The sequence below is a fragment of the Thamnophis elegans genome, chromosome 1 (assembly GCF_009769535.1).
Source record: "Thamnophis elegans isolate rThaEle1 chromosome 1, rThaEle1.pri, whole genome shotgun sequence".
In the NCBI taxonomy this organism is placed as follows: Eukaryota; Metazoa; Chordata; class Lepidosauria; order Squamata; family Colubridae; genus Thamnophis; species Thamnophis elegans.
This window is the reverse complement of record NC_045541.1, coordinates 37411683-37433977: the sequence shown is the minus strand read 5'-3', so window position 1 is coordinate 37433977 and position 22295 is coordinate 37411683. Positions and strand designations below refer to the sequence as shown.

General features: G+C 42.1%; 1 protein-coding gene across 1 annotated transcript in view; it reads left to right on the top strand.

Moving 5' to 3' along the window:
* The first annotated feature begins 4291 nt into the window (after positions 1 to 4291).
* TNFAIP6 (TNF alpha induced protein 6) overlaps positions 4292 to 22295 on the top strand; it is a 36823-nt gene continuing 18819 nt past the window's right edge. Inside the window, exon 1 of the mRNA XM_032231549.1 lies at positions 4292 to 4436. Within this exon, the coding sequence (XP_032087440.1) occupies positions 4343 to 4436 (94 nt within the window). The 5' untranslated portion in view covers positions 4292 to 4342. The remainder of the gene's footprint in view (positions 4437 to 22295) is intronic.

Genomic DNA, 22295 nt, shown 5'->3' with positions numbered 1-22295 from the left:
CTGCATAACAGAAAGAGAAACTGTCATATGATTACCACTATCACTGGTCCAGTTCATTATCACTACTGGTCACTATCATTAATCACAATTATCTTCTGTTCTAAACAAGTACAATGAAAATATTTTGTTCAGATCAATACTGGAACAATCCATGTGCCTGTGTCTCTTCACTGTGTTATTTACATTTTGACCATGCAGTCAAGTACAAGCAAGTGAGTGGGAGTGGTCTAATCAAGTAATTAAAGTCACAGAGTTCAGCTTCTGAACTTCCTGTTAGCACTTTTTAAAAATGTACTGCACTGGGGAGAAAAGCAGCTTAGAAGAGGTAACTTGTTTAAGCAATCTCTGCCCAGCCAGGAAGCAAAAAAAGGGAAAGATCATCTCTCCTCATCCCTACCCATCCTACTAGATCGGATAGGATAGGCAAGCTCCTCAGGGTCAATGACAATTCGCCGTGGCCAACTCGCTATGGCCAACTTGCCACTGCCATCTTGCCACTGGACAGCTCATTGTGGGACAAGCGTTACACTAATATCAAAGAAATGGTGGAATAGAATCATTAAAGAAAGGATGCAAAAGGAGGGACAGAATGAAATATGAATGGCAAAAATGAAAAGATTTATTTATTTATTTTAAATAATTAAATTGAATTGTTAAATTGTCCTGTGGCAAGTTGGCCATGACAACTTATCCAGCGGTGACTTGGCCATGGTGAGTTGGCTGCACCAAGTTGGCTGTGGCAAGTTGTCCCATTCCCAGCTCCAGATCCCTCCCCTGAAATGTTGATCTCTAATGGAACATCGGAAGGGTGCCTTTTCATGGCAGCCCCCACCTTATGAAACACTCAACCTCCACCAATCCAGCAAGCCCCCAACTTATTACTTTTCCAGTAGGCAATTAAGACTTGGCTTTTTTTCCTGATAGTTGGACAAAATGAGGGTTTCTTGAGGTTGGAGCATCTCAAAGGAATGGCTAAAGAGCCGTGGATGTGTTTTACAATTGTACAGATTATTGCTTGAAGATCGGTTTTTTTTAATTGCTGTGGAAAGCCATCACTATTCTTACACTGTTACGTTTTTATGGCTTTTATAGTTCAGGAGTTTGATTATTGTTGGGAGCCAAGAGTTTTCCTGAATCGATATGGTAGGATACTGGAAACACAAATTATGTTTAATTTTTTTTAAAAAATGTAAAGAATTGTGTAAAAAAAAAAAACCTGTCAGGGAGGAAAGGAAGTTTAGCTGATTGTGTCATGTTCCAACAGATGCCCTAATTAAATCATGAATCTCGAGCCAAGCTTCAAAAGAAATCCAGTCATTTATTGGGAGCTTCATATCGGCATGTACCAAAATTAATTGAGCTCTGACCCCACGCAATTTATGGCCCCAAGCATGAACCTGTTTCCCCTCTCCCTCCCAGGGTGTATCATCAATGACATTCTCCAACAGGGCAATTTCTGAGTTGTAGAGACAACTCCACTCCGGCTGCTGTAACCCTGGGATACAGCCTTGGGAGAGATAAGTCTGGAATGTGCATCTGTCTGTTGCTGCTGTGCTGTGTCATCAGTTTCCCATACCCCCTTTCCTATGGCAACTTGAGAGTAGGCCAGGGATGCTTTGCAAGTTGACAGATTGATTATGCGTCATCGTAATTTTTGACTCTACCAATCATATAAGTGGATTTTCTTCCTGGAGATCTGTCCCTAACCTGGTCTTTCATGTCTTTTAATGGTTCAGTCATTGCCACTGTAACTGAATCCATCTGCCTTGCTGTTGGTCACTTTCTCCTTCTCTTTCCTTCCATTTTAGCTCTTTGCATAACATATCCAAAGTAGGATAATCTGAGCCTGCATAGGCTGAGCCTGCACAGGAATATACATAGGCTCCTTTAAAAACTTTTGGACTTGGGAAAGTAAGTTTATTGTTATTATTATTAAAATGGTCCACTCTATTTTATATGATAGTATTTCCATTGTGCCATGAGATTTTTCTTATTTTTCTGCAAAAGGTTAACACATCCATCCCTGTGAGAACAATAAGACCATTTGTTTCTATTAACCGCTTCCTACACAACAAACAAGCAGGAGAGAGGCAGGACCTTATTTCCTTTAATTCAACTCCCTGCTTGTTTTGTTGTTATTAAATAAAGTTCAAGGCTGAACTGATGTGACACCCTCTTCTTGAGGCATTTGAAAATGATCTTTTAAAGTCCCGTGAGCAATAAAACAAGAACTTGACTCCTCCTTGAGACCATTGAAAAGTCCTGAGATATTTTTCCATTCCAAAGTGTTCGTCCTTAGTTCCACCTACCACAAAACAGCTGCTGAAGCCACAAGGGAGGACACAGGCAGACAGCTTTCATATTATGAATCAGACATGAGTTGGGAGCAAGGAAATGAAATTTATCCGTGTCTCAAAGACAATTTTTCAAACCTTTTGTATTTAAATAATTCCCTATGGGGAAATACTAAGCTATATATACATGGATGTTGGGAGAAAAGCATTACCATTACCTTACCATTACCATGAATGGTTTTGTACTCCCGGCACATAGTTGTACACCAAACATCATAAGGGATTCAGATGGGCAACTTCTTACCCACCTGAAAGTCACTTTTCTATTGTTTTTTTCCCAGCAAGGAAATGTATATGATGCAATATTAGGTGTAAGCATTATACAAAATTAAAATTAGAAATGGAAGGGTAGAATTCATTAGCATGGAGGTACCCTAAACCAGTGTTTTTCAACCACTGTGCCGCGGCACACTAGTGTGCCGTGACATAGTGTAAGGTGTGCCGTGGGAAAAACACTTTATATATAGTCAATATAGGCACAGAGTTAATTTTTTTTAACATTTTCTAATGGTGGTGTGCCTTGTGATTTTTTTCATGAAAAAAGTGTGCCTTTGCACAAAAAAGGTTGAAAAACACTGCCCTAAACAAATATTAAAATCTGCAGTTCATTCTTAATGAACTAAATTGGCTCCCAAGAAGTGTGCTGGAACTCTTAAGTCCCAGAATCTCCAATCTACAGTGCATTGAACTATATCCAGTTCCTAATTATACTCAATTATTACTGCCAAACTGAGTGTCAATATATGGTGCATTAACAGCTGGACCAATTATTCATGTATTCTTTAACAGAATCAGATTTGATCTCAAAAATATTTCCTGGAGGAAAAAAAAGGCAAGCTTTAAGTTCAGACTGCATAAAGATTCAGGAAATGTTTGAAAGGATTGGTTGCAGTTGCTTTGGTCGTGCGATTTAGGAAGTAGAACATTCAGACCTTGATCTTCTGCTATTGTCCCATTTGAGGTTGACGTAAAGAGGTTTGTTAAGATGACTTTGGATCAACTGCTGAACATTATGAAAGTGTCAAGTTCTTGACTATATCCATGATATTTTAAATCTATCAAAATATCAAACACTGAACATTTCAGAGCTGGCTAAAAATTATCATTTAACATTGGAAGGAAAAACGTATGCCTGACTGATTTGTATCAATATACTTTCATGTGGTGTGTGTCAAGATTTGAAGTAGTTTTTTTTTTATACAAAAGGGCAAGGAAGAAGTCTTGATCAAGAGGGTCCTTTTTTAGGAGTTTCCCGCATCTATTTTCCCTTTTAATTTTTTTATTAGGTTTATTACTTTTGAGCAACATTTTTAATACTTTTATCTTTAACTTTTATTTTATTAATTAGTTCAATATAACCATTTTAAAGCATTTATAAGCTCTATCCATGGCAAAATTACTGTTTCGTCCTATTTGCATAACTTCTATATTACATGCCCTCGTTAAAGCAAAAGGTGGTATAGAAGTTTATGAAAGTGGCTTTTTCAGTGCATACCGCTGTTCATTTTATTTGCAATTAGAATCTTCTGAATCTTAGTTTTCCCAAACATTTCTCACTAATAACTGCTGAGCTGTAATAGCTAGAAACCCCAAAGAAATTATCTTGCAATCAATTCACCTGTCCAAAAGCAAAATTGTATGGGGCAGCTTGCCACATACAAAAGTGTTAAAAGATATCTGAACATTTGAAAGCAGGTCAAAATTAGACATTTGCTTTGGGAATTGGACAATTGCACATTTGCAATGACAGACTTTGGACTTTCCTTTAAGGGAAGCAGAAAATGAGTCAGCCGCGCACAAAAATCCAGGGATCAGTTTTAATTGTGAGCAATCCTATGACCACTTTAATTGGTGAAGGCATTCTGACCTCACAGATGAAAACACTATTTAAGTTCTGCCAACCAGATGTTCCACTAGCAACTAAGCAGCTGCGAGCAGTGGTTTTCCAGGCTGCTTGAACAGAAGGTACAGAATATTTAACAGAAAAGATGATTGCTTTAACTTTTCTTTTTGCCTTGTTATGGGATAGAGGTTTTAGCTGGGGATTCAAGGATGGAGTTCTTCACAATTCTATTTGGTTAGGTAAGTTGATTTTTATTTTGTTTGTGCTTCTATTTATAAATGTTTAACTGCAGAAAGAGCTACTATTTCAGTCCCTGCATTAATGTGTAGCTTGCATTAAAGGTACAAATCTTTACTGAATAATAGCACCATGGACTTAATTCTTTATTTTCCATTTTAAAAGATGTTTTTGCAGAGATCTGGTTTAAAGAAAAGGAATGCCTCTGAAACATGAGCTGTGAGAGCGATGCTATCAGAAAGCTTGAGCTATACAGAAAGCTAGACCTCTAGAGATGTGTACGGGGAGAGAAGAGATTTAAAGAGAAACAGCTGTGCGAGATACATAACAGCCTTTCCTTTGAACATAAATACTTCCTGGAAATGCTGCATTTTCTCTGTTGCTTAATTTAGATGTCCTAACATTAATTTAGATGTCCTAACATAAATTTAGATTTCCTAACATGGCAACTCTCAGATGAGTTCATTGACAGCTTCCAATCATGCCCAAGTAGCATGGCTCAAACAGTTGTATGGTAGTTGATGGACACTATAGTCCATCCCATGTGAATGGCACTAGATGTGGAAGGCGGTCCTATTTCTTCTGCTCCAACTCTTCTCTTTTCTACCTCTTTAGTCGTACTGTTCTACTCGTATTTTAATATTCTGGAGCCATCTCTGCTTCAGGGAAACAGAGCTTCGCTTATCTAGGTACAGAACTGCAAAAGAATCAGAATACTGGTAATACCCTCCACAACTTACTAAACTTCTCAGCATTTTTCATCCTATAGCATGTCGGCTGATATTGCTGAAAGCTGAAGTTATAGAATATAGAATAGCAGAGTTGGAAGAGGCTTTGAAAGTCTTCTAGTCCAATCCCCTGCTTAGGCAGGAAACCCTACACCACTTCAGACATCTTCTTAAAAATGTGTTGAAGTATTCACAATTTCTGGAGGCAAGTTGTTCCATTGATTAATTGTTCTAACTGTCAGGAAATTTCTCATTTGTTCTAGTTGCTTCTCTCCTTGATTAGTTTCCACCCATTGCTTCTTGTCCTACCCTCAGGTCCTTTGGAAAATAGTTTGACTCCCTCTTTTTTGTGGCAGCCCCTGAGATATTGGAACACTGCTATCATGTCTCCCCTAGTCCTTCTTTTCATGAAACTAGGCATACCCAGTTCCTGAAACCGTTCTATGACTAGATGTTCTCCCTCTCTTCCTGAAAACCATACATCTGGATACAGTCAGATGTTATGTGGTGTGGGGAGGAATTATGTGGCCCAGAAGGTATTTCATTCTCTCCTAAGCTCCTTTTGTACAGATCCCAGACTTTCAAAACTTGCATCATTGCAAGCCACCCATGAACAATAAAACAATCTTCCAGTAGCCACACGAGGAAAAGAACTAGGCAGCATGAAAACTTTCTGAAACCCCTAAAATTCTGGGGGTGTTAGGGTGGATTACAGCTTAAGCCACCCACAGTTATTGGAGCTGCATAGCCTAGATATTTGAAATCTAAAATACAATCTCATCATACTGTATGCCCCAAAGCTGCCAGCTCATTTTTGCTCCACTACAGGCAGCCTTTGCCCCCACAAAATAGGGAAAAAAACCGTACTCCTTAACCAGAAAAGCATTGTCTGTCCCACAACGTAAGGCTAGTCATGTCAAGTCTTCCTCCTGTCAAGCTCAACACTCAGTGATTTTAGCAGTAGCATAAAATTGGTTGGCTACTGCCAGCCTCCAGGATATATTTGCAATCTAATATACAGCCTTGGGATTTTTCTGGGAGTGTCTCATCCAATATTAACCAGGCCACTCACCTTGCTTAGCTTTTCTGAGATTAAGCCAAAATGTGGTTTGTTTGGCTTGGGCTTAGCCTGGTGTTGTAAACACAGTAGTTGTGATTTGTAAACTACAGATGATGGAGTCAGAGTTTGATTCTGTGGTCAGCAGAGGACATGTGATAACAAACTGGGGGAGGGAATCTTAGCGTGTTGTGAAGTGAAACTTTTCCTAAAAATCCCTGGTTCAGACATTGCTCTTTCCAATTTTTTTTTAAAAAAATTCTGTCAGTGTAAGCAGAGGGTAGGAAATCTTTTTTATTTATTCATCTTACTGAAATATAATTGCCCATTCACCGGACTGGCACCACTAGTTCAAACCCCAGTTAAAACTGCTCTTTCCAATTCCTCATTCACAACATCAGATGGAGAACTACTGGTACTCTTGTTGTTGCTTTCTGCTGAGAGGGGGGGAGAAGCATTGGAACAGATATTAGCCTGAGGAAACCCTCAAGAAGCGTATCTTAGGTATCTCTTGCTGATCAGAATAATGCTGGGTTTGATGAATGAACTGTACATCGATAAAAAGCAGATTTGTATATGTTTCAAATAATTTTATCCAAGAGCCTGGTTATCACATCATGTTATTTCAGAATGAGTTTGGCTTGGTTTCAGTTTAGTGTCTTCTGTGAAGTCAGCCACTGTGATTCATAAACCACAGTTTAGAGCTTAATGAATGGGGAGAAATCTGCAACTCTTCCAGTTGCTGGCCCAGAGACGTTCTGGAGTGAACTGCTAAAATTCAGCAAAGCTGTTTGGGCAGAATATCCAAAGCAAGACACGTGATAGGTACACTGAGCTTCCACAAGATAACTTAATTTTGCCTTTAAACCACTCCCTTGCTGGTACAAAATGGAAGCATTATTTCAAAAACCATTTGAATGATAGTGGGCAATATTCAGCCATCATTAACGTCTCACTAAGTTGAATATGCTGCGTTCAACATAGAATATCAATGGCCGGTGTTGCAGAGGGAAGCAGAAAAAGATATTTGTTGGAGATGGTGTGGGTTTTTTGTTTTTTTTTGAAGGGGAGGCTATCTGAGACCACCCTATGCCACAGAGGAAAGAGTGGGTTCAAGGATCAGTTTGGCTCGGTACTAAATCTTTCTACTTAAAAGGATAGTAATAGCACTTAGACTTATATACTGCTTCACAGTGCTTTTACAGGCCTCTCTAAGTGATTTACAGAGTTCAGCATATTGCCCCCAACAATCTGGATCCTCATTTTACCCACCTTGAAAGAATAGAAGGCTGAGTCAACCTTGAGCCTTGTGGGACTTGAACTGCCAAATTGCTGGCAATCAAGCAGTCAGCAGAAATAGTCTGCAGTACAGCACTCTAACCACTGCACCAGCATGGTTCAGTGAGATAGAGAGAAAGACATGGTAATAGTTCAGTAAAGCACATGCAAGTTCACATCTTTTGAGATATTAATTCATTTTGTGAAAGATTCAGTAATCTTGCCTAAAGATGAGGTTTGGGTTACATAGACACCATTTTCCCCCCATCATACGAAGAAGAATATATATTTTTAATTCCATTTAGCAGATACCTTGTTGTCTTGAGTGTTATTCAATGTATGGCATTATAAATACAAAAAAATGTATGTACTTATTATGCATATGACAACATTTACATATGCATGTTACCCGTACCGCATTTATTCCTGCTGTTGAAAATAATTCTTGACTTGATATGGGTCATGCCTAGAACTCAACCCGAACGTGATAATCCTTGAGAGACTCAACAGAATGCTCTGGACATGTACTCTTCCTTGTTTTTTTCCCTCTACTCTTTTTCTAATTTTATTTTTAGAACTGTTGTCACATGCTGTGGAAACTTTCTTTTTAAAAAGAAAAAAATGCTATATAAATGTCTAAATAAGCTGTGACTTTCAAAAGTGAGTCCTCTTCCATCCCACGTAGAACATTGTAGGCCTCTAGAGCAGTTCTGGGATAGGATATTTTAAATCTGACATGGCCCAAATAATACCACTTCTATTTCTATAGAGGTCAACTAAAGTCACAAATATGCAAAAAGAAACAAAAGGGAATAGAAATCTCAATTCTACATCTTTGTTTCTCCCTTAAATGTTTTAGCCAAATGTAAACTTGGCTTTTTGTTCTTGCTGGATTCATTTAGCACATACAGAGAAAAACGGGGAAGGGGACAGGGAGAGACAGAGTGTCAGCAGCAAGGAAAGAAAAAAATAATTTAAGATAAGCATTGACCTGGGATTGAGCATTTCCAAATTAAATATTGCCCTCTTTGGGAGTCTATAGACAAAATGGAATATTTTGGTAATTCTCTCACATATGAGGGCAAACACCAGAATAACCACTTTTCATTAAAACAATTTAAATGCAGATTTGAGCAGCTGAAAAGGAAAACATTTATTAAGTTGTATCATTATTACATTCACATCTTCCTTCCTTCAAGGCTTGAGACAATTGCCCCTTCCACCTCAAGGCAAAAGATAACCTTCCCCACCCCCAGCACTGATTATGTTCATATGACACACACACACACACAAACACACAAACACACACACAACCCTCTGATTAAATGAACATGCATTTTGTCCTCTGTGGAGTATGTGCTTTTTAGCTATCATACGCCAATATAAATATCTAAAAGTGTGTGTGGGGGTGTCTTAGACTTGCAGCTTGGCCAGCCTTCCAAGCTTCTCTCTGCAGTCTGTATCAGTATTTGGGAAAAGATACCGTATTTTTCAGAGTATAAGATGCACCAAGATTTTGAAAAGGCAAACTAAAAAAAAAGTTTTTGCACTCTGGCCTCCCAAAAACGGCCTGTTTTTCACGAAAAGGGGCCCATTTTTTGTCAAAAAAAGGGCAGGTATAGCTTTTAGGAGGCTTATAGAGGGCTCCTGGGGGGGGGTGAGCAAAAAACAGCCAATATTTGCTCATTTCTGCTCTCCCCAACTCCCAGAAGCACTCTGGAAGCCTCCTAAAGGCTATGCACAGCCATCTTTGCAAAGTGGGTGGGGTTTCGGGAGGCCAAAAATGCTGTATTCAGCGTATAAGACGCACCCAGATTTTCACCCCCCTTTTTTTAGGGTAAAAGGTGTGTCTTCTACTCTGAAAAATATGGTAAACCATGCTTATATCTTCAAGCTGGCAAGAATTACCCAAAACAAGAGAAGAACTGATTGACTGACAAAGATAAGGAGGGAGGAAAAAGCAGAAAGGGGGGTGCTTCTGATAAATTAAGAGGATATAGGTAGTCCTCAACTTACAACAATTCGTTTAGTGATTGAAGTTACAAAAGCCCTGAAAAAAATGACTTATGACTGTTTTTCAAGCTTATGACCCCATGATCATATGATCAAAATTCAGACACTTGACAACTTATTATTTATTTAGTGTATGGTGAGAACATGACATAAGTAAACATACACACACAATCCATATAATTATATACACCTCTATGCAGGTATGGCAATGGCCTTATAACTTAAGGTGACCAGATTTTCAGATTGGAAAAGAGGGACGCCCTTGACCGGGGGGGGGGGCTTGATTAAAAAAATGTTTTTTTGTCAAAAGGTCACCCCAGGACACTGAAACCAGCATAAATACGAATCTGTTGCCAAACAAAATTTTGATCACGTGACCATGAGGATGCTGCAACGGTCGCTAAGTGTGAAAAATGGTCGCAACGGTCGCTAAGTGTGAAAAATGGTCATCAGTCACTTTTTTCAATGCCATTGTAACTTTGGTCACTAAATGTTTTCCCCGTCCTCGAGACTCCTCACTTAGCGACCATCAGAAATACGAATCTGTTGCCAAACATCAACATTTTGATCGCGTAACCATGAGGATGCCACAACGGTCGCTAAGTGTGAAAATGGTCACTAAGTGTGAAAAATGGTCATCAGTCACTTTTTTCAATGCCATTGTATCTTCCTGATTATTAAAAGTGCAAATTCACTCAGTGTCAATCATGACTCCTGAGTCCATTTCAAAGTATTGTGCATAGAAATTTTAAAAATGGCTTGTTTCAATTTATTTTGGATAGAATCTTTTTTTAAATAGTCTAAGACAATTTAAAAAAAGAATCAACACAGAATACCACTATTTTAAAAAATCATATGCACAATAAATAAAATATTATTTTAAAATACATTGAGCCTATACTCCTTACAGTAAATGACTCATCTGGAAACAAGCCAATAGCATTTTTTGTGCTTTCAAATTTACAGATGTTCCAAAATCAGCTTAAAGTCCAAATATTTAAAGACCACCCCCCTCAAAGCTATCTTACCAGAGCTTTAAATATCTTCTGGGGAGGCCCTGCTAGTAATCCCATTCATGACAAAGGTAGGGCTTTCTCAGGAGGAAGGTCTCAGCTGGTGCCCATCCTTTGGAAACCTCCTCCAGAGCAGGGAGCCCTAACCTGCTGTCCATTCAGGAAGGCTGTACAAATTATTCTGTCTTCTAGAGCCATTGGGATTTAATATGGTTTTATCACTGGATTTTCTTTTTATTGTTTTTGTGGAATTGTTACAATGATTTTACAATAATATAATTTTATTTGGCATTTTTGTTGCTGTAAACTGCTGAAAGCCCCTGATAGGATACAAATTATTTAATAATAAATTTAAAAAGCTGGATGCAAGATATGAAAACACTGCAAACTATTGTTCAAGATAATTTGAGAAAAGGGAATCATTCACCAAGAGTGCTAATAACTACTGCTAAGTTATATAGCAAATCAGATACTAAGGCCTAATGCCACAGAGGGGAGAGAAATTCATAAGTTTTCAAGATTTCCTGCACTGCTTCAAACATATAGACTTAATGCCAATGAATCCACAGCTATTATTTGATACAAGAAGATGGGTATGGAGAACGGAAAGAAATTTAAATTAATAAAAAAGATGCCACTGAAATCATCTGTTTTAAATTATAATCCCTCTTCCTGACAGTGGATCAATAAAAAAAGATTATGCCCAATTCAAACTGGAAAAATACATTTAGCTCAAAAAAATAAGATCGTCATGGTGATGAAAGAACATGGCAAGTATCCCTAGGAATTATCTATCTCCAGGCAAATAAGGAAATACCTGTTGCTCTGGTCTTTAATGCAATTCTTGCTTAAGGCAGAGCCCTCCCCCCCCCCAAACGACGAGGCAAGCCACCTTGAAGCAAACAGCCTCCGCCACAATTTTTTTTTAAAAAAAAAACCATGCAGTGGCAGAAATGTCAGTTGTAGGAAAGCCGGGGAAGAATGGCTGGAGGGGGAAGTGATTTTATGAATTACCTCTCTCTCTCTCACACACACACACACCACCAGTGAGTAAGCGCAGCTGCAACCCCAACAAGAAAGAAAGATGAAATAAAATGTAGACTCGCGCAGGCGTCCTCAGCTAAGGAGTCCAGCCAATCAGTGAGCTGGTTGGGATGGAAAATTTTCAGCACATGGCGTGCTGAAAATTTTCCATCCCAGCCAGCTCACTGATTGGCTGGAGTCAGGCCAATTAAATCAGTGAGCGGCAGGCTGGGCTGGCTTAAATTTGTAGGTACATAACAAAACGATGAGCCAGCCCAGCGAGCTAGCTAGCAGCTGATGGGCGGGGGAGGCTCCCCCGCCCAGGCTGGCTCATCGTTTCGTTATGTACCTACAAATTTAAGCCAGCCCAGCCGGGGAGGGCGGGCGGGGCGGCGGCTATTTTTCACCTCGCCCAGAGAACTTCCACGTGGCTTCTTCCGGGCTGCGAGAGCCGCGGAAGCCGCGGAAGCCACGTGGAAGTTGTCTGCACGGCTGAAAAACGGACTCTGTTTGCTGGGCTGGGGGGAGGAGACAGCCCCCTGCCTTCTCCCCCTTTGGCTTTGCGGAGTTCACAGCCAGCCCCTGTGCTGAGCTGGCATGGGCGGCAAGTCTGGATGGAACCACGTGGAAGTTCTCTGCGCGACCGGCAGCCGCTTTTTACTCCCGAGTAAAATTTTTACTCGGGAGTAAAAAGCGGCTGCCGGTCGCGCAGAGAACTTCCACGTGGTTCCATCCAGACTTGCCGCCCGTGCCAGCGCAGCACAGGGGCTGGCTGTGAACTCCGCAAAGCCAAAGGGGGAGAAGGGGGCTGTCTCCTCCCCCCAGCCCAGCGCCTCCCAATTCCCACGGTACCAAATAAGACAATAAGAATAAAATAAGTACATTATTTACAAAACATGATTTATTTTACTCACCACCAGTAAGTGCAGCTGCAACCCCAACAAGAAAGACAAAATAAAATGGAGACTCGCGCATGCGTCCTCAGCTAAGGAGTCCAGCCAATCAAATCAGTGAGCGGCAGGCTGGGCTGGCTTAAATTTGTAGGTAGCATAGAACAGAACGATGAGCCAGCCCAGCAGCTGATGGGCGGGAGCTGCGAGCGCCAAAAAAAGCGTGCCTTTTAAAAAAGCGGGCAGGACGCAGGAAAATGCATCAAAAAGCGGGGGTGTCCCGCCAAAAGCGGGATGTCTGGTCACCTTATTATAACTGGATGTCCAAATCAGTTATCCAGGTGATTTCCTCTGGCATTGCTTCATGCAATTCTTCTAGGGAACAAGGGAACTCACATCATGGGCAATCTTGCATGATATGTTTAATAGTTTGCATATCAGCATCAGGTGAAGAGTACTCCACTCCTCTGCTCACAATAGAATACCTTATGCCACCAGGCTTGAAATTTTGGGTTTGAACAATCTAGAACTACTCCAATTAAGGTCTGGCCTAAGCGTAGTACACAAAATTGTCTGCTACAACATCCTACCTACCACTTCAAACTTGATTGCAGAAAATATGACTTCAGCAACAGAGTGGTCAATGCCTGGAATGCACTACCCGACTCTGTTGTTACATTCTCAAACCAGTGGTGGGTTCCTACCAGTTTGGCTGAATTGTATGGCGGCCTGGGTCACTGGAACTGGCAGCAACCCAGCCTGCCACACCCCTGAACTGGTTCCCTGGTCACCACTGTTGCCACCGCCATCTTTTTTTTTAGTTCTGTGCATGCGCAGAACAATTTTAGTTGAAATTGTTGAACTGTGCATGCAGCACGCAGCCAGCGTGCGCACGGAAAGTGCACAGACGAGCAAACCAGGCAGTAAAGCCAGGCAGAACCCACCCCTGCCTCAAACCCCCATAACTTTAACCTTAAACTATCTAGCATGGACCTCACCTCTTTCCTAAGAGGTCCATAAGGGGCGTGCATAAGTGCAGCAGCGTGCCTACCATCCCTGTCCCACTGTCCCCATTTATTTGTACTCATTTCCTGTGTTCATGTCCATGGTTATACTTATACCTGTTATCACATACATGCTTGACAAACTAAATAAATAAACAAACAAACAATCGTAACAAAGGGAAGCTTTCTATCCCCACTGATCCAGGACAGAGGCACTTCTTTTTGTATCACACCTAATTCTGTTCTATTTCAACCAGACAGAGCAAGGCAGGTCAAAACCAGGTGGATTGGTAGAAGGATCAGTAATGGTCAGGCAACAGGAAGGTATCTTGGATCATTCCTCTCTCCAAGCATTGACAACTGACTCATATTTATGACTGTTGCAATATCCTGGGATTATGTGATCCCGGGACCCTCTTTGTGACCCTCTGACAAGCAAAGTCAATGGGGAAGCCAGATTCACTTAACAACTATCTCACTTAGCAACAGAAATTTTGGGGTCAATTGTCATAAGTTGAGGCTGACCTATAAGGGCAACATGCTAAGACAACATGCTAAGACAGCATCACAACACCCCGAACCGTTCCAATCTTGTGCCATCTCAGTGACTGGATCCTTTTATTTTCTTAAAAGTTGCATGCAGTCCTGATTAAAGCTACAAGAGGGGGCTTGGCAGACACAGATTGCTAAGGTGAATATAGCTGTGACATCTCTAAGCCCCCCCCCCCCAAAAAAAAACCTATGTTCCACCATGAAGGAAAAGCTCATATTCCAATGTATTAATCCTGCTGGTTGCCTTTCCATAGTAGAGAAGCATAAATATGTGCAAATGGTGTTTATATTTTCACATCCCATTAGAAAACAGTTTTTTTTTCCCAAGCCTCCCAGGGAGAAGGATTTCCTCAAACTGCTTTGAAGACTCTCATGATATCCAGCTGGGATTTTTTCCTGTGCTTTGATACCAGAGCGTTCAATTCTCCATCTCCCAGATACAATGCACTCTGTAGCAGGCTTTTACTATATCTAGTATAAAAATATAAAGTGGATTGTTGCTAGTGAAGAACAAAATCCAGAACTATTTTGATTGATTGATTTATACTCTTTGTATAACCGCACATTGCACAAGACAGTGACATTGGGTGGCATACAACCATGTTGAGAGAATAGGGCCTAATAAGGCCAGCAGAAGAGTGGCCATCAAATAGATTATTATTTTTTATGCAATAAGTAAAAAGAATGTTTTGTCCATTCAACAGCAAGCTGTCATGCCCTCTACATTGCATTCTGTGAGAAGATATGCTTTCACACCTCTAGGTGCTCCTACACTAAGGTGACCAGGCGTCCCACTTTTGGCGGGACAGTCACAATTTTTAATAATTTGTCCCGTGTCCCGCAGCATGTTCAAAAAGTCCCGATTTTCCAGAAGAAATAAAATCAATTTTAAAAAGGACGCCGTTAAAAAAAGTTTTTATTTCTCTGAAGTGTCATCCCCGATGTGGCCTTTAGAGGGCAGTGGTTTCCCTCTCTCCGCTCAGCTCGCTTGCAGCGCCCGACGAGGGGCGAGGCTTCTTCCCCTCCTGCACGTGTGCGCGCCGACACACGATGTTTTTCTGCAGGGAGAGCGACAGCTTTCCAGCAGCGACAGCGTGGCGAGGAGGAGGCTCGGTCCCAGGCCAAGCGGCTCAGCCATCAGAAAGGTTTTTTTTATTTTTGCCCGCTTCTCTCAGGCGCCGCTCTCCCTGCAGCCATTTCTCCCTCTTTCTCCTTTTTGTCCTTTCTCCTCCTCCCCCCCCAAAAAGAGAACGAGAGGGAGAAAGAGGAGGTGGGGGGATAAAGTGGGATCCTTGCTGCTTTCTGAGCTTGGTGCAGCAAGGATCCCACTGTCCCCCCACCTCCTCTTTCTCCCTCTTTCTCCTTTTTGTCCTTTCTCCTCCTCCCCCCCCAAAAGAGAACGAGAGGGAGAAAGAGGAGGTGGGGGGATAAAGTGGGATCCTTGCTGCTTTCTGAGCTTGGTGCAGCAAGGATCCCACTGTCCCCCCACCTCCTCTTTCTCCCTCTTTCTCCTTTTTGTCCTTTCTCCTCCTTCCCCCCAAAAAGTGAACGAGAGGGAGAAAGAGGAGGTGGGGGGCATAGTGGGATCCTTGCTGCTTTATTTTTTGGATTAATTGGTGGAAATGTGCTCTCATTCATGATCCATTCCTATAACTTTGTGTATGTCCTGGAATAAATGTACAATAGTTATTGTTTCTTTTTCCATCATATTTTTCTTACAAAAAAATGAAAAGGACTCTTGATGGAGCTACCTGGCATTTGAAAGGCAGGATTGCTCAGGTAGTCCTCAACTTATGCCTGGTAACTGAGTGACTGTTCAAAGTTATGACAGACCCCTCCCTCCCTCCCAAAAGGTACTTATGACCTGGTTCAAAGTTCTGATGCCTCATGTCTCCCCTGCAGTCACTCCATAACTGACCCACATTTATAGCCATTTGCAGCAATACATTTCAAACTATTGTGCATAGAATTTTTTAAAATGGTTTATTTCAATTTATTTTGGATAGAATCTTTTTTTTAAATAGTCAGGAGTCATTGACACTGAATTTGCACTTTTAATAATCAGGAAGCACATACTGAGTTTCTTTGAAAGAAAATCCAATAATTTAAAAATTCAATGATTTGTTTCCTAGTATAATTTGATTGCTTATTAGTAACCTATGACTATCACTAAGTGTTGTAGCTTATGATTCTTGATGATTGTATTCTATTTTATTTTTCTTTATGTACACTGAGAGCATATTCACCAAAGACAAATTCCTTGTGTGTCCAATCGCACTTGGCTAATAAACCTATTCTATTCTATTCTACTCTACTCTACTCTACACTATTTATTTCTATTTCAATTCTAATAAGGAGTTTAGCTTCTCTCTCTTGAAAATGTAAGCTAGCATAAGGCATTATAATGCAAGCTAGCCTTAGCTTTCAAGCAGTTCATTTAGTGATCAAAGTTACAATGGCATAGAAAAAAGTGACTGATGACCATTTTTCACACTTAGTGACCGTTGCAGCATCCTCATGGTCACGTGATCAAAATTTTGATGTTTGGCAACAGATTCATATTTATGATGGTTTCAGTGTCCCGGGGTCATGTAATCGCCTTTTGTGACCTTTTGACAAAGTCAAATGGGGAAACCAGATTCACTTATGTTACTAACTTATCAGCTGCAGTTATTCACTTAAGAACTGTGGCAAGAAAGGTGGTATAATGGGTTTAGTGACTAAAGTTACAATGGCATTGAAAAAAGTAACTGATGACCATTTTTCACATTTAGCGACCGTTGCGACCATTTTTCACACTTAGCGACTGTTGCAGCATCCTCATGGTCACGTGATCAAAATTTTGATGTTTGGCAACAGATTCGTATTTATGATAGTTTCAGTGTCCTGGGGTCATGTAATCGCCTTTTGTGACCTTTTGACAAAATATAAAATTTTTAATCAAGCCTCCCCCCCCCCCCCCCCCCCGGTCAATGGTGTTCCTCTTTACCAATCTGAAAATCTGGTCACCTTATCCTACACTACTTAATTTGGCTTATTGTGCTTCTTTTCACCTAGTATAGCAGCCAAAATTATCTCTAACTTCATAATTATTGCTATGTATTGTATATAGTTGTCTGTTGAAGTTCTCAGTCTGTTCCTCTCTCCTGATTGGTTGTGGACTGATTAGCTTCCCTATAAAAGGAGCTGTGTCAGCCAGGGAGCAAAAGTTGCATCACAGGCAGTATTGAATGAAGAGCTGTTAGAAGTCAATCAGGCCTTACCTCCATTCTTTACCCAGAATATAACAACTATAGATGCTTATTTTGTTAAGGATAGAAATAGGTTAGCATTCTTTATGTGCCATCACTTTGACTCTTGACTTTTAGTGATCATATAGACCAGAGGTGAGGAATGATGGCCAGCATGGCTGGCTCATGAATTCTTGGAGTTGAAGTCCTCAATTCATAAAGAGGCCATCATTCTCCATTCTTCATATAAACAGACCTTCTCCAGGATTATCTGTCTATATTTTGACCCCTCAAGTCAAATCCGTTCCAATACTGCATTCATCACCACTGCAATTGAATCTATCCAACTTATTCCACCTTTTCCAGTATTATAGACTCTTAAGTGAGATGGACCTCAGGTATAGAAATAGGTATAATCAGGTATAGAAATAGGTATAATACCTATTTCTATACCTGATCAGAACCAATTTGCTTGTTTCTCCTTCCCAGCAAAAACAGAAAAAGTACTTGAAGTAAACAAACAAATTTCCATCCCAAATTTCCATTCCATTTTCTTTGTTCTACCTGACTTAAAGAATGGTTATACCCCTCTTCTTCTGACCTTTCATCATTTCATCTGATAAATCCTTCTTGGCAATTCCATAGCTGGGGTCTTATCTTCTAAACTATGAGTTGGTTTAGTAAATGCCTTTATTGAGACTTTTAGATTTTGGACATACCTTTATTGCATGTGTATCAGTGGAAGAGATTAAAGCATATTTTAAATTCTTTATTAAAATTAAATGAGTTTAATTTTTTTTTAAAAATAAATAGGTAGATTACAGCTAAGTAATTTTTAAAAATGATATTGAACTGTCTATGATCTCTAATTATGTTACTGTTATAGCTCTCCCAAACCCCAAATAAAAAGTTTTATATTATGGAGGAAGTAAAGACTAATGTCATACAAGGATTGTTTCTGTTATGACTGCATATGTACAAGCACTAAAAGAAAATAAAGGAAGCAGGAAAAAAAAAAGGGAAGATAACACAGAGACTGTGTTCATTTTGCATAAAGCCATAATATCTATTTGCTTCATTTTGGCTTGGCAAATGTATATCTGGCCACAGAGGGTTATTCAACAAGGCATGATTAAAATGAAATATGGCCCAGCATGATGTATAAATAGTCATTAGTACAATTACTGGTCAGTCCTTTGATGAGACAAAGATCTAGTGTAGTATGCTTTTAAGTAGGACCGCACCATAGAAGATTATGCCTTGCAAATAAGAACTCATTCTCTCCTTTATTTTTCATAACAGAACTGTAGGGCCTTTCAGATGCCTCCAGGCTGATAGAACATACCCACTTTCTCATTTAAAGCTATTTTTTGTAACCTGCCCAGATCCTTTTATGCTACTTAATGCTATTCAGAGGCTTAATATAGAGATGGCAGGGAAACCAGGGAGGTCTACCAAGCCCCCATTCTGGCCATTTCTTGCCCGAGACTTTCAACAAAATCTGATCATGCAAGGTAAGCCTAACAAGCTTACCGGTCTTTCAGAAATTCAGATGATCAAGTGAGGATTCCCCATTGCTGCTGCTGCTACTCCCAAGTCACCCACTGCTTTAGCTGTAGCAGCACTGCTAGAGCCAAAGACATTGGAAGCCCTGGAAATTTCCCTGGAATTATTGTTGGGCCCTGTCTTCCTTTTCCAGAGTGGTGAGGTGGCATATAGGTGGAGCCCTTGCCTCACAATCAGGAGGTGGTGAGTTCGTTCTTAGGTAAGGTGACCAGATTTTCAGATTGGAAAAGAGTAAGGTGACCAGACGTCCCGCTTTTGGCGGGACAACCCCGCTTTTTGATGCATTTTCCCGCGTCCCGCCCGCTTTTTAAAAAGGCACGCTTTTTTTGGCGCTTGCAGCTCCCACCCATCAGCTGCTGGGCTGGCTCATCGTTCTGTTCTATGCTACCACCTACAAATTTAAGCCAGCCCAGCCTGCCGCTCACTGATTTGATTGGCTGGACTTCAGCCAATCAGTGAGCTGGCCAACCAGCTCACTGATTGGCTGGACTCCTTAGCTGAGGACGTATGCGCGAGTCTCCATTTTATTTCGTCTTTGTTTTGGGCAGCTGCGCTTACGCACTGGTGGTGAGTAAATCATGTTTTGTATTAAATTTGGTACCGTGGGAATCGGGAGGCGCTGGGCTGGGGGAAGGAGACAGCCCCCTTGCGGAGTTCGCAGCCAGCCCCTGTGCTGCGCTGGAACGGGCGGCAAAACCTTTGGAACCACGTGGAAGTTCTCGGGCGGCTGCTCCCAGCTCTCCTGCCCTGGAGGGAGCAGCCGGCGGCGGCGGAGGAGGAGGAAGCAGCCCGGCGTCGCTGTTCGCCGCGCGCTCCCTCGCTCGCGGCCAGGCTTTGGTGCTGCCTTTCCCGCTCTGTGCGTGCTGCCCAGACCAGACCTCTCTTCCTTCCGTGGAGTCCGTTCGTGAATCCATGGGATTCGCCGCGGAAGGAAGAGAGGTCGTGGCAGCGGCAGACGCCAGCAGAGAACGTCCCCTCGCTTCTGGGCCTCCCCGCTGCTGTCCCGATCTCTCTTCCTTCCGTGGAGTCCGTTCGTGAATCCATGGGATTCGCCGCGGAAGGAAGAGATATCGGGGGAGCGGCGCCACCAGCAGAGAACGTCCCCTCTCTTCTGGGCCTCCCCGCTGCTGTCCCGATCTCTCTTCCTTCCGTGGAGTCCGTTCGTGAATCCATGGGATTCGCTGCGGAAGGAAGAGATATCAGGGGAGCGGCGCCGCCAGCAGAGAATGTCCCCTCGCTTCTGGGCCTCCCCGCTGCTGTCCCGATCTCTCTTCCTTCCATGGAGTCCGTTCGTGAATCCATGGGATTCGCCGCGGAAGGAAGAGAGGTCGGGGGAGCGGCGCCGCCAGCATAGAACGTCCTCTGGCTTCTGGGCCTCCCCGCTGCTGTCCCAATGTCTCTTCCTTCCATGGAGTCCGTTCGTGAATCCATGGAATTCGCCGCGGAAGGAAGAGATATCGGGGGAGCGGCGGACGCCAGCAGAGAACGTCCTCTGGCTTCTGGGCCTCCCCGCTGCTGTCCCGATGTCTCTTCCTTCCGTGGAGTCCGTTCGTGAATCCATGGGATTCGCCGCGGAAGGAAGAGAGGTCGGGGGAGCGGCGCCGCCAGCAGAGAACGTCCCCTCGCTTCTGGGCCTCCCCGCTGCTGTCCCGATGTCTCTTCCTTCCATGGAGTCCGTTCGTGAATCCATGGGATTCGCCAAGGAAGGAAGAGAGGTCGGGGAGCGGCGCCGCCAGCAGAGAACGTCCCCTCGCTTCTGGGCCTCCCCGCTGCTGTCCCGATGTCTCTTCCTTCCGTGGAGTCCGTTCGTGAATCCATGGGATTCGCCGCGGAAGGAAGAGATATCGGGGGAGCGGCGGACGCCAGCAGAGAACGTCCTCTGGCTTCTGGGGCTCCCCGCTGCTGTCTGTGGATCAATGGGATTCTGCTAAGGTTACAATTGGATGTGTTGGACGAATCTTAAAAGATGAAACTTTTATTAAAACGTTTGACTTAACTAATAAACAAACTAATCCAACCTAAATGTAGAGGAGGAGAAGAAGGGGGGGGGTTAAAAAGAGCAGAGGAAAAAGAAAAGAAAGCATGAAGAAAACATAAAGAAAGGGATGGGAGGGAGGGAAGGAAGGAAGGCAGTTTATGTTGAAACAGAAAATATTATATAAGGAAGAAAATGGAAATAACTTAGGAAGGAAGGAAGGAAGGAAGGAATTGCACTTAATATTGAAGGAAAAGAGAATGAAGGAAAAAGTATTGGAAGGATTGAAAGAAGGAAGGAGGAACAAAGAATTACACTTAATATTGAAATGGAAAAGAAAATATAATGAATGAAAGGAAGTATAGGAAGGAAGGGAAGGAAGGAAGGAAGAAACAAAGACTGTTGAAACAGAAAAGATAATATAAGGAAGAAAATGGAAAGACGTATAGGAAGGAAGGAAGGAAAAAAGGAAGACAATGTTGAAATGGAAAAGAATATAAGGAAGAAAATGGAAAAAATTATAGGAAGAAAGGAAGAAATGTACTTAATATTGAAACAGACAAGGGAATGAAGGAAAAAAATATTGGAAGGATTGAAAGAACAAGGTTTTCCTTGTATGGGATTGATAGTGTCATTCTTAAATTTATTCCCCAAAATTTTTCCCATTTGTCTAGTTCAATGTTATAGCCAAAGTTCTGTGCCCATTTTATCATTGGTTCTTTTACAGTTTCCAATTTCCTCTTCCATTTGATACTTCAAGAGGAATTTGTATATTTTCCCTATCATCTTTCTGTCCAGACTTTGAATAATTTTATTCAATTTGTGTGGTTCTGTTTCAATACCATATATTTTAGTGTCTTTATTGTATTTAGTTTTAATTTGGAGGTAGGTTAGCCAGTCACCTTTCATATTCTGATCTGCCAATTCTTCAATTGTTTTTAAATTTCCCTGTCTGTCAATTAGATCTCTGTATCTTAGAATTTTGTTCCAATCTGTAAAATTGGACGTTCTCTGCTGGCGGCGCCGCTCCCCCGACCTCTCTTCCTTCCACGGCGAATCCCATGGATTCACGAACGGACTCCACGGAAGGAAGAGACATCGGGACAGCAGCGGGGAGGCCCAGAAGCGAGGGGACGTTCTCTGCTGGCGGCGCCGCTCCCCCGATATCTCTTCCTTCCGCGGCGAATCCCATGGATTCACGAACGGACTCCATGGAAGGAAGAGAGATCGGGACAGCAGCGGGGAGGCCCAGAAGCGAGGGGACGTTCTCTGCTGGCGGCGCCGCTCCCCCGATATCTCTTCCTTCCGCGGCGAATCCCATGGATTCACGAATGGACTCCACGGAAGGAAGAGAGATCGGGACAGCAGCGGGGAGGCCCAGAAGCGAGGGGACGTTCTCTGCTGGCGTCTGCCGCTGCCACGACCTCTCTTCCTTCCGCGGCGAATCCCATGGATTCACGAACGGACTCCACGGAAGGAAGAGAGGTCTGGTCTGGGCAGCACGCACAGAGCGGGAAAGGCAGCACCAAAGC